The sequence below is a fragment of the Sebastes umbrosus genome, chromosome 13 (genome assembly GCF_015220745.1).
Source record: "Sebastes umbrosus isolate fSebUmb1 chromosome 13, fSebUmb1.pri, whole genome shotgun sequence".
In the NCBI taxonomy this organism is placed as follows: domain Eukaryota; kingdom Metazoa; phylum Chordata; class Actinopteri; order Perciformes; family Sebastidae; genus Sebastes; species Sebastes umbrosus.
In genome coordinates, this window is record NC_051281.1 from 32425685 (window position 1) to 32438336 (window position 12652).

The 12652-nt window shown below is 40.7% G+C and overlaps 1 protein-coding gene across 2 annotated transcripts in view; it reads right to left on the reverse strand.

Moving 5' to 3' along the window:
* Positions 1 to 12652, reverse strand: part of tfpia (tissue factor pathway inhibitor a) — a 67781-nt gene that overhangs the window by 15808 nt on the left and 39321 nt on the right. For both annotated transcript variants that reach the window (XM_037789620.1, XM_037789619.1), the window contains exon 3: positions 57 to 233. In XM_037789620.1, the coding sequence (XP_037645548.1) occupies positions 57 to 233 (177 nt within the window). The remainder of the gene's footprint in view (positions 1 to 56; positions 234 to 12652) is intronic.

Genomic DNA, 12652 nt, shown 5'->3' on the forward strand with positions numbered 1-12652 from the left:
AGCTTGGGTGTTTGCCAGTCTTTACTGTAAAAGGTCAAAAGTTCAACCTGGCCCACCTGGGTTCTGACATTTCGCCTGGCACTCCAACATGCTTCTGAAATTGTTGGCATTGCCGAAGCAGCCACCGTAAAAGAAATGCTTGCACTGCTGACTCTTGCTGTCAAAGAAGTAGCGCGTCACCAGCCCTCGACAGGGCCCAGGAGCTTCGGCTAAGTGGCACGGGTTCTTGTCATCTAGGAAAGACAGAGAGAAAACAATTGTCAAGAAAAGAGTATTGAGTCTGTTGCTTAATGAATAAATACTAAATGTGGGAAATTTCTGTTTCTATTCACACATCAGAGTGCACAGCAGTGCACAATTTTGCTACATATTCAACTTTGGTCTGAAACATAACTTGTATGAATTTTGCTACTGAGTTATTAAACAAGATGTAACTTTCTTTTATGGTTTCTTAGATCGAGGAAGAAAGAGTCAGGCAGAAAGGACATATTGGCTTCCACATTATACACTATAATCTCCACTAGTCTGTATCTATCCATGTTACTTTCCAATGAAGAAAATGTTGGCATTGCACATTCTGCAAACCAAGGATACATTGAATGTTTCATAAATACTTTTCATGTCAGTCACGTATCACGCTTGCAGAAACGCACAATGACACGTGGTTAACGTAGTGAAATGATTGGTTAGGTTTAGGGAACAAAACTACTTGGTTAAGGTTAGAAAAAAGATCATGGTTTGTGTTAAAATAATAACGTAACAATCATAACAACAAGGTAACTACTGTAAATAAATAACAACCACCCTTACAGCGTGGACACATATACAACGTTAGGAGCGCGTGGCGGCTGCGTGGCGTGTTGTCATTTATTTCAGCGTCTATGTTAACAGGTTAGAGCAGCCACACTGCCCTCTGAGAGACGCGCGTCTCAGCTGCATCTCTTTAATAGAATAGAGGTCACGCCTATTTTTGACGCGAGCCGCGTGCTGCTGCTGTGTCTTACAGCAGCAACAGACAGTGAAGGTGATCTATTGACAGTATATTTTATAACATCATATCAGCTACATTAATACAGTTTACATGTCTAGACATCTGTAGAATATGTCACAGACAGTGAAAATGATCTATTGACAGTATATTAACATCATACCAGCAAGACTTTACTACAGTTTTGATGATATCTGTAGAATATGTTACAGAGATGAAAAAAAGTAAAGACTTATTTTTAAATCAACACTTCCTGCTTTCATTTCAAAATAAAAGCCCTCAGGCATTTTTTCTATGGACCGAATTCCTTCATTTGTTAACACAAGGCTTTTATTCTGAAATATGAGCAGTCAGTGCTGTGTAACTTGCAGTGACTTGGAGAGCTCCATAAATTGATAAAGTATGGGGTTTAAATCAACACTTCCTGCTTTCATTTCGAAATAAAAGCCCTCAAGCGTTTTTTCTGTGGACAGAATCCCTTCATTTGTTAACACAAAGCTTTTATTCTGAAATATGTGCCGGACAGTGTTGTAGAACATGCAGTGACTTAGAGAGCTCCATGAATGAATACAGTAAGGAGTTTTAATTGTGGATTATTACTATTATTTACAAATTACCACACGTTTCTTAACCTTTCTCTGTCTAAAATAAATATAAATCACATTTATCATGAAGCCATTAAAAGGCAAACTCTATGTAGAAAGAAAGGGCTGACAGCAGCAGCAGAAACGCAGCAGATACGCAGCCGAAAGGCAGCCGACACGCAGCTTGTGTGAACACCAGACGCGTGTATCGCGCAGCCACCACGACAAGCAGCCGCCACGCGCTCCTGACGTTGTATGTGTGCCCCAAGCTTTAGCAGACTTTCTTATGTAACATTATACGTAACAAGTGTAACAACTTTACGTAACAAGTCTAACAACGTCACGTAACAAGCATACAATCAATGTTTATTTTTGGTAACAGTGCCCTTTCAGTAAATTAGGCTGTTGTTGCTCTCTTTGCTGACACTAAATCAAAAACACTAGCGAGCTGCGCTGCATGTCACCAAAGAATTGTGAGAAAGCTTTTTTGATCTGACACGATTACTGGATAAATTGTGGCTAGACATAAAGCTGTTTACTGCCTTTTAAAAATGCAACTGTAAAGTTAGCTTGTCACTTACAACTTGTCAAATGTGGCAGCTTAGTCAGCAACCATACGCTTCAAACTATGACGCTCTACGGACCCCTCTAGCGTCAGTTTTGCATGTGTCAATTTCCGACCATTACATGCATACACGTCTTTTCAAAATAAATTTCTGTGTTCACAGGAAACTACTTCGTTAGGTTTAGGAAGAGATTGTGGTTTGTGTTTAAATAAGTACATTTGTTACATAGTTAAGTAGGCTATGCGGTCTATGCGACCTAAGTTTAGTAGGCTACGTTATGTATGTGACGTAAGTTAAGTAAACTATGTAACATAACGTATATACATCTTTTCAAAATAAACTTTCTGTTCTTTGCAAGGACACATGGCATACGTCACAGCTTTGATTGAGTTTTCAGTGTCAGCCAGTGACAGCTTTTTGCTTATGTATGTACGACACATGACCTTTAGCAGTTAATGGTACATTTAAAAGAGAACAAGAGGTCAACACAGTCCAATGAAACATGTCTTGAAAAGAAAAGCCCAAACAAGGGAAGACCAAGGTAGGAGCACAGTAATAAGAGCATAGCTGTCTGTGTACAGTAAAAGGTTCTCCCAGTGGTACAGGGATATTTCCACTCCAGTCATGTTTCAGATTCACTCCCAATCCTCCTCTGCAAGTTGAAAACTTCCAGCAAGAACTTCCCTCCTGTTCCCCAGTGAACCACATCACCTCCTCTGTCATGTCTTCCTTCTCTGCTCTCTTTTCTGTCATATCTCTCCTACCTCTTACCTCAGCTCTCACTCTCCATGTTTCACTTCTTAGCACTCGTTGCATATATCATCACCCTCGGGTCTTGGAGTGTTGGGATCAGGGCGTTGCAGCTCTGAGCTACAGTCTGATGTTCATCTAAACTCTGCATCTTTCATTGTGTAAGGTTGATGTAAGGTTACTACATTTTTGTCTCCTGTTTGTCTGCCTTTCCTTGCGGGCAACTCTTATCATTTGGCAATCCAAACTTTATGCATTTAAGGAAATGTAAAAGTTTAGATTTAGCTTAGATTCTCTTGAATCTGAAATCTATAACTTTAAATGTTATCGCCTTCTGGAGTACACAAGAGCAGAGTTGTTGTGGAGGGTTGTCAGGAACCCTGCTGTTTATTTGAATGAGCCGTCAGGTAACCTGTACAAAATAGTGACAGACTCATGCTCCATTTGAGTCTGTAACACAATCACAAACCATGGTGTGAAATGCATCACTTCCAGAGGACTGGCTCGCTCATTGTCAATCAAGACAGGTGCAACCTGAAAAGCCATGACTAGTTGATCAATGGTTTTCAACAGCAGAGTGGAGTGTGTGCATCCCACCATGGCAAGTGTACTGGGTTGGAAGGTCCAACACATGGATAATGATTTATTTATCAAAATAATTATAGTTTGACATTATGGCGCAATTATCAAGTGTTATGATACTTGACTCTCATTTTAAAATGCTTTATAATTTCTTATGATTATTGTTATAAAGCATTATGAATATTGAGCTTATAAATATAATCATAATTATAATTATCTCTTTTCTTATACATATCAATAATAATAATAATAATAATAATAATAATTGTTACAGATAAGAACATATAGATAGATAGATAGATAGATAGATACGTAGATATGAAAGGACTGTCTGACGGCAAGGTGAAGCAGTACAAATATTATAAAAATAGCATACACTTCAATTGAAATAGATTTTTTTTAGGTGGGCCTTTCTTTTAGGTGGCTAAATAAAGGTTTTTCTGCTGCCTCCATCCACGGCAGTACATTGCTTTGGTTCCATGTGGTACTCCTGTCTGCTTTTCCAAACTGAAGGCGTGCTGACTGTCATCTACTGTAGGTAATACACTGACTATGGACAAGTACCTCATACAACCCCACACAAAATCTGAACTATCCCTTTAAGCTGTAACTGTCATCCATAGCTTCTATAAGACATGCAGCACCGTGGGATTACAACAAGGCAACAATTAGCTGAGCAGACATTGTGATTTACCGGCTAACTAGCTGGCAAAACACAAAATCAATCACCCTCGTTAGAAGTTAAATTAGAAATCTGTTGAGACTTCTGACTAAACGCAACGTGTCCCAACAGCTGTCTTACACCGGCTACACACTCACTATCTGCTTTATCTGTTAAGTCTTTGAATAACCACACTCTACTGAAGGGTGACCATGATTAAAAGGCTATCATTGTAGCATCTAAATACGTTTTACGAGGTGACTTTGACTTAAAAGCATGGGCAAAGAGATGTGTCAAAGGGTACTCTAGGGCTCTCTCTTGAGCAATGTCGTAATGAATAATTCAGAAACACAATTCTTTATCAGAGCTGTGAAGGTGGAAGAAGCGATTTGTGTTTTGAAAAGAATTATCGGTCAGCTCTTTCTTCAAACGCTGGGTGTAATTCACACAGCCCAGCGTTCCAGAGAGCTTTGGCTGCTCTCCAGAGAGAACCTCAATATTTCAGCAAAACAGATTCAAGACGGGCTCAGACGATAAGGAGCAGGAGCCTGGTTTTTGTGTGGAAAAAAATGCATATTTTCATGTTTGCTTTCATATTTTGGCTCCTTCGAGTGTCATGACCAGAAAGATGAGATTTTAGGACAATGTACGATGAACCTATCGCAAACTAACAATATTTAGACTGCACTCCATCCCTCCCTTTTCTTTTCACTCACTCAATTGATTTCTCACTGCTTATTTTCTTCCTTCAGTTTTGTTCAATATATTTCAACATATTTTGAGAGATTTTTATTTGTTATGCCTCTGAAAGTGCTGACACTGTCTTGGCCAGGCCTCCTGAGGAAAAAAAGAAAAGAAAAGTTGACTGATCTTTAAAGGGACTGTTTGTAACTTTTTAAGCGTATAAATGTACCGGGTTGGGATCCCATGCGCGCTAGCACATGCGCGCTAGTACATGCGCGCTCGCTTGTGGCTGGAGTCACTGCTCCTCTGCCTGCTTGCCTTCACTCACAAACCGCGCGTTCTCGCTGTCTCGCTCCACCTCTAGACGTGAACGCGCGCTCACTCCACACTGCAGAAGAGTTAGTTTAGCTCTGAGAATATCTAGTGAATGTACAGTGGATGTTTGTGCAGAAATAACTGCTGCAGCTCCTCCAGACCAACAGAGGTTTCCCATGTCTTGTGAAGTGACGGGGCTCAGCAGAGAGAAACGTTATCGTCTCCGACCAAAACTCCGGTGTCTCCCCCGTTCCCTCCGGCCGCGGTCGGGAGGCTGAGGCAGGAAAAGCCAACACTAAGATCAGCATTGATTCATGGAGAGACCTTCGTCTGGTCAGCTAACATTACTGCCAAGCAGCTGAAATATAGAGTGATATTGTGCTTTTAGCTGACATGTGTCGCCTCACTGTGTTGAGCGATGCTTGTTCATGTCTATTTAGAGCGAGCAAGCGCGAGCCCGACGCTGACTTTCGTTGACTTTATGGCCAAAGGTGTTGAGGTTAACAAGACATTCTGAAAGTTACAAATAGTCCCTTTAATGAAATAGACATTTAAGCAAAATAAATGAACTCAGGCGTAAAAAATAACAGTTGCCACTGGATACAGACATAATGCAGTCACATAGCAATATCAGTATATCCATATTTAAAAAAAAAAGACTATTATATACAGCATGTCTGATTACTTTGTTACAATACTATTGTTTGCATATATATGAAAAGTTATCTCTTAACCCCGCTTGGATATGTGTTCTAAGAAATGTAAGAAACATGGCAAGGGGGAAATAACTGATGGTGGAATCAAATTAGAGTTTTCCAACTATAAGTTGTGGGAGTGTGTGCTGTTTGTGTTTGAGTTAAATGTCACTGATTTGATGATAACAGCCCTGCTGCAAGACGGGTGAAATCGCAGTGAGCAAAACTATGTTGTGAACTGCTTAGAAGTGTGATGACATTTCAAAATGTCTGTGGCTGTTAAATAAAGTCCTTCTTGGAAAAAAAAGTCTAGCCTCACCTTCTTGTTAGTGAATCATATAGGTAGGAATTGAATGCATGTATTTACTGGATATAAAGAACCATCATATTGTACAGGCACAGTTAAAGAAGGTCAGTCGCAATCCATGAAAATGAAAGTGCTGTTGTTAATTTAGTTAATTATACAAATACATTAGACTTAAAGGTCTCATATTATGCTCATTTCCAGGTTCATAGATGTATTTTAATGTTGCACTAGAACATTTTTACATGCTGCAATGTTCAAAAAAAACTTTATTCTTCTCATACTGCAGCCTGAGTCTGCCTGCCTCAGAGCCTAATTCAGCCTCTGTCTGAAAACCCCTGATTTACAGCCTGTCTCCTCCCACTCTGCTCTGATTGGTCAGCGTTTCTGTCAATCAAACGTCCTCAACAACACAGCGTCACAGCACTCACGGTCTGAGTGCAGGGAGAGAGAAGCAGAAGAGTAAAATAAACTACTTTAAAGTTTATAAACCAGAAACTTCACCCAGCGCACATTACCGGAGGAATCTGATCAGAAATCGGCGACATATGATGAACATCTGCAGTCCAGATTCTAGGTTTTCCTGATGGTTTCTCTCAGGTAAATAATGCTATTTATATCTCTGTTAGTTAGCTCAGTGTTTACCTTATGCATCAACTCTGTAAACCGTAAACATACACTCTGTTTTACGTCTGTCTTTACAGATCCATCTGTGAGAAATGACCGACAGAATCATCCCAGAGGAGAGCAGACAGCTGAGAGCAGATAGCTGAGAGCAGACAGCTGAGAGCAGACAGCTGTGAGCAGACAGCTGAGAACAGACAGCTGAGAGCAGACAGCTGAGAGCAGATAGCTGTGAGCAGACAGCTGAGAGCAGATAGCTGTGAGCAGATGGGAGATACAAAGCTAACCCGTTAGCATGTAGCTACATGCTAACGGGTTAGCTACATGCTACCGCTATGAGACGGTGTGTAAACACAGCGACCATCAGGGTGGAAAATAGAAGATGTGAAACAGTAGTCAGTTCATTATTTCTGATAAAAGACACCTGATAAATGTATGGAAGATCAGAGTAATGGTATATTATTTACAGTAGAAGCTGTCTCTGTGTTACCATGACTACAGACCACCGGAGCTTAGCTTACTGTAGTTTACCAGAGCTGAAAGACTTTCTCCTTTCCCTTGTCAACATAACTAACTAACAGGTGGGATGATTACAAATGCTGTGAATAATTAATATTGTCATCTGTCTACTCAAATAAAGTTTGACTGTGAAACAGAAATGTGTTGTGTTGCTTACAGTCACTATTTACTACCTGTACTCTTCTACATGCATGACATCAAATATATATAATATATAAATATCAGCTGTTTAAACAGTGTAATTACATAAAGCCTTTGTGAAAGAACATGTTATATTTAGATGATGGGAGTACATGAAGACTGTTCTGCTGGTTCTTGCAGACTAACAGGAGGAGCTATTTTGCTCAAGTTCGGTTGAGGAGGAGAGACAGTGACGCGCTGTGGGGCGGGGTCAGCTACTGAAGGTTCTCTCTGGTTCCAGGAAACCCTTACATGGCTTGCAATTCTCTAATGACGTCAGAAGAGAAGGAAATTCTGCGAAGTGATTTTCTACACCCATTTCTGGACAAACGGAGCAGGAGAAAAAGAGAGAGGATGGTCTTTTATGATACTATGGTGACTTGTAGACACACTGGGGACAGATATTGATGTTTAAAAGACATGGAAAAGTGCATTTTGCATAATAGGTGACCTTTAATAAGCCAGGCATAATCTGTGTGACATTCATGTTACTACAGTAGTATTGCTAACTAATACTCTCACTAATGGCTTCATTTGTTTGCAACAATCTCACTCGTGTCTGTTGTTTGTAAAATACAGCTGTGACCATACTGATTGTCTATTATTTACAACAGTATATCTAAGTTAGTATCTAAGAAACTAAGATACTTTATGCTTTACAATATGTGACTTTGGAAAGACATTGTCAATTAAACTTTACAAGAAAAAAGCATTTCTTTCCTTTTTTGTTTGTTTTCCAAGACTGTTGTGTAGCTGTATACATCCGACCGGCACATACTGGTACTGTGCAAAAAGTCAAGGCCACGCCCCCTTTTGGGGGATAGAAAACCGAAGATTCCATAGACTTCAATGCAATTTAATGCATGTTTGGATTGCAATTTTGACAAATATGTATGAATTCATCTATTGTTATACAAATGTTTATTTTATACACATATCTAATAATTATTTAGCGACCTTGCCTGAACCTGAGCATTCGCGATACCAAAATAAATGAAGGTTGATCGCCGTCATGTCCCTTCAGTCTTCCCCCGTCCAACACAGTGGAGGAGTGTTGTCTGTTAATAACCAACCTGTTAATAACCAACTGTTTGATCTATAGGCTGGAGATGACAGTCTGATGCTGCTAGAACGTTAATGTATGACTGTATTACTGCAGCAGCCTCCCACTCAAGCTAATGTTAGCTAGCCATGCTAGTCACTGTGAATATTCACGTATCGTATGAGCCTCCTATCTCAGTGTGAAAGCCTCGTTAACCTGCTACACAACAACTTTTCATCCTTTTCTCTCCTGTGACGGCGAGTTTCTTTCCCCCAAACGGGAGCGCAGCCTCGGGGGTTAACGTGATGCTGGTCTGGTCTATAGCTTGGAGCCATAAAGCCCCTCAATTATATATTTTTTAGGACATGGCAGGGGAACAACCCCGAGATCAGGATTTTTGGATTTATTGTTGGTGCAACCAACTACACAGCAACTCTTCAGCATAGCGTTATTACTATTTGCGGTTTGTTTAAAGTAGAAGTTTGGAGACATGTTTCAACTTCTTCACTGATTGTTTTCCCTTAAAAGGGGACGTGGTCATGACAGCCTACCCTGGATGACATATTACCGAGAGTTGTTACCCACAGAGTTAGAACCCTATTCATTTCTATGAAAGTTGCTCACGGGGCGCATATGAAAAATAACGATATGATATGAATTTTATATTATGATCCCGGAAGTTGCAATACCTGGTGACCGCTTCAGAGCCCAGCACCATTCCTGGAAGCTTGTTATCACCATTTACAATCTGTTTGATTTTTTAGCAGCTGTGAGCTGCTTCTCTATTTCCTTGTGTATTGCATTGTGGGACAATAATGCGCAAGCTCAGAAATCCCTTTTTTAGTATACATAGAGTGTACTTAAAGGAACAGTGGTACTGCCATCCGCCGTCTGACTTAAAAGTCATAAAGTAGTGTTATTTTGGTATGGATGGCCTCTGAGCGAGGCGAACGGTGTTACCACGGTTTTGCACTCAACAGCTCACATTACAGCAGTCTTGGAAAGTGAGGAGTGAGCGGAGGGGTACTCAGTTGGTTGCAATCTGCGACCACACCACTAGATGCTGCCATATCACACTGTCCCTTCAAAGATACCCTCAGGAGACATCTTGTATCAAACAAAACTTATGCTTACATTCAGTGTTTCTTATCAAAACATGCTTGTCCTTGATGTCTCACAAAACTCCTTCTTCATAAAACATATTTTAAGTCCTGAATTGTATACATCTGTTGAATTGCTCACAGGCTTCTTCTTCTCTGTCTTTTGCGGGCTCATTGCTTCTTTGCATATTACCACCACTGATCGTTGATCAGCGGAATCACATAAAGTAACGGGAATGTGTATAGCATCGCCAGCGTGCTCACATGCATGCATCTAGGCTTGCCGCTGTAGTCAGTGTTACTGGTGTTACACGGTGGTCGGGCATACAACGATTACAATACTTGCCCACCGTTGTTTTGCTTTTTGTTCTCGAAATAAACCCATTCAGTTAATTTTGGCGTATCAGCGGCGTGTTATCAACCCATGGTCGGAGGACGGATGCTACGATCTAGAAGTGAAAGTGTCTGCTCCGTACAGAGTCTCAGCTCAGAGTAGTAGGAGTCAGATTTCACGCACACAGCATGAGAGAGAGTTGACAGACAAGACGGTGGCGGAGGATTTGGTGTCGAAACAAAAGCGCCTATTTGGCAATAGGCCTACTTTAGATTTAAGCCCAATGCTATAAGGGAACCATAACGTTAATGAGGCAATCGCCGTGCAGAGGAGAGAACGGTCACAGCCAGTGAGCACGGTGCAGTAGCTCCAGGTAGAAACCTGCAGCCTCGCAGCGAAAGCTGGACCGGAGAGGCCAGACACACAGCCATCCGAAGGTAAAGATCAGAGGAAGCGCTCTGCATGTATTGAGCGCCGCCTTTTTTTGTAAAGTGTCCGGTGTAATTGGTGACACTGGTGTTGTATATTAGTAAGTATATTATGGTGGGAAAATGTCCTCACTGTAACAACCCTAATGCATGTGTCGGGACCAAGTCCAAGGAAACACTTTTTCAGTGGAACTCACTACAGACAAACCCTGCGTAGAATTAGTAAGTAGGATGGAATGTCCATTCTAGTTTTGACTTTGGTCACTGAGACAAAGTCATCAGGAGCACAGTAAAAAGGGACACACACTTGGAAATGTGTTCAATTTAGATAAAAGCAACCACTACTAAATGTTATGCTGTGCTGCAACCTGTCCTTTTGTGTTCAGCCAAGAAGCAATAAAAACTGTTGTGGAACTGCCCTTTAAATGCCATGGAACAAATGTCAGTTTTATAGCTCTGTTTAATGCAGTCATTTTCTTTATGATCAAACAGCAGCAGGTTCTTTCCTCCTGACTAAGACTATACACTCAGACCAGCATTAATATCCGACAGTCACCTTCATATTTCTGTCCAAAGAAGTTTTACTTAATGTCAACTTTGGATCATAAACTTCCGATTCGTCTTCACAGTGCAGATGTGTTTGTGTGGAGACTGACGATGGGACATTAAATGGAACTATTGCATATGACAATGCCTACGGGATGCCGATTCATTCATGATCCTCTTGTCTGACCGCATCATGTTTCTTATGGCGTGCAATGAGAAGGTGAAGGTTGCTGTTTGTCAGTGGGAGAAAGCACTTTGTCACACCACAAAATAACACACCATCTAAATACTTTGACAGATGTGTTATTGCTTTCATGAGAGGGCATATTTTATGTTTGAAGCTTGAGTATTAAAGGTGGATTGCTTTTCTGCTATAGGTGTCAGATATCATTACATACTGTATGCAGCTGTTTGGTCAGAGAGAAAGGTGTTTTTTTTGCCATTCTCTAGTTTACTTTTCGTGGACCTAGTGTTTTACACACACATATCTCAGTACCGTTCCACTCAACCTTAAGCACATTTAAACCAAACCAGCGCAGAACAGCTCATCTTTACTGTGGATAAACAACTCACAGGGGTGCAAGTTATCATTGTGTCTGCTTCAAGAGCAGCAGTGTTCTGGTATATTACTGAAATCTCAAAAAATTTGAGTGCAGAAGAGTGAGAATGTCTCCCTGCACTGTGAAGACAGCAGGTATCGTCATGCTCCTACCAACAACTGATTAGGGAAGATGCAGCAAAGATCAATGGTTCTGTCTTTTAGTCCATCTTTTTGTCATATATATTATGAGGCGCTCACAGTGACCTTTATCTTCAACTTCTAGAGGCTTTACTGTTTTTGGAGGCTGTAGCACCACGTCGTGCTATTTCGGGAAGAACACTAAATAAAGCTACAAAGTTACGCTAAATTTTGGTGAGGAAAAACTGTCATGTCCATTTTCAAAGGGGTCCCTTGACCTCTGACCTCCAGATATGTGAATGTAAATGGGTTCTATGGGTACCCACAAGTCTCCCCTTTACAGACATGCCCACTTTATGATAATCACCTGCAGTCTTGTAATTGCAGTATAAATCTGGTGCGTTTTAATATTTCTGCATACTGGGATTAAACAGACTAAACAAACTAAAGAGTCTTGTAATTACATATATATGGTATGACTCTGAAGCTGAGACTCTTGTGGATCCAATGAGCCCAACTGTTAGTCCCCATAGGAGACATTTCAATGTAGTGAGACAATTTTTTTTAAATGTGACCTCACTGTATAAAATGACCTGTGGTGACCTCTAGGATAATCACAGCCTCATGAAACTTTACAGCCACAAACTAGAGACCTAGAGCATTCAGAGGATGGATGGATCAGACTAGAGACCTAGAGCATTCAGAGGATGGATGGATCAAACTAGAGACCTAGAGCATTCAGAGGATGGATGGATCAAACTAGAGACCTAGAGCATTCAGAGGATGGATGGATCAAATTAGAGACCTAGAGCATTCAGAGGATGGATGGATCAGACTAGAGACCTAGAGCATTCAGAAGATGGATGGCTTTCCTAGCTACATTGACAATAAGGGGGTTTCTGAGCAGTTTACACAACAGAAGTGCTCGCCATCCAATCACCGAAAAAATGCAAATCTTGCAAAAATGACAAAAAGGGGTCTATGAAAAAGAGAGTGGGAGTGGAAGATTAACCCTCTACTTTCAGTCATACTCAGTTGCTCTCTCACATAGTTATAAAACGTCAAATTTCA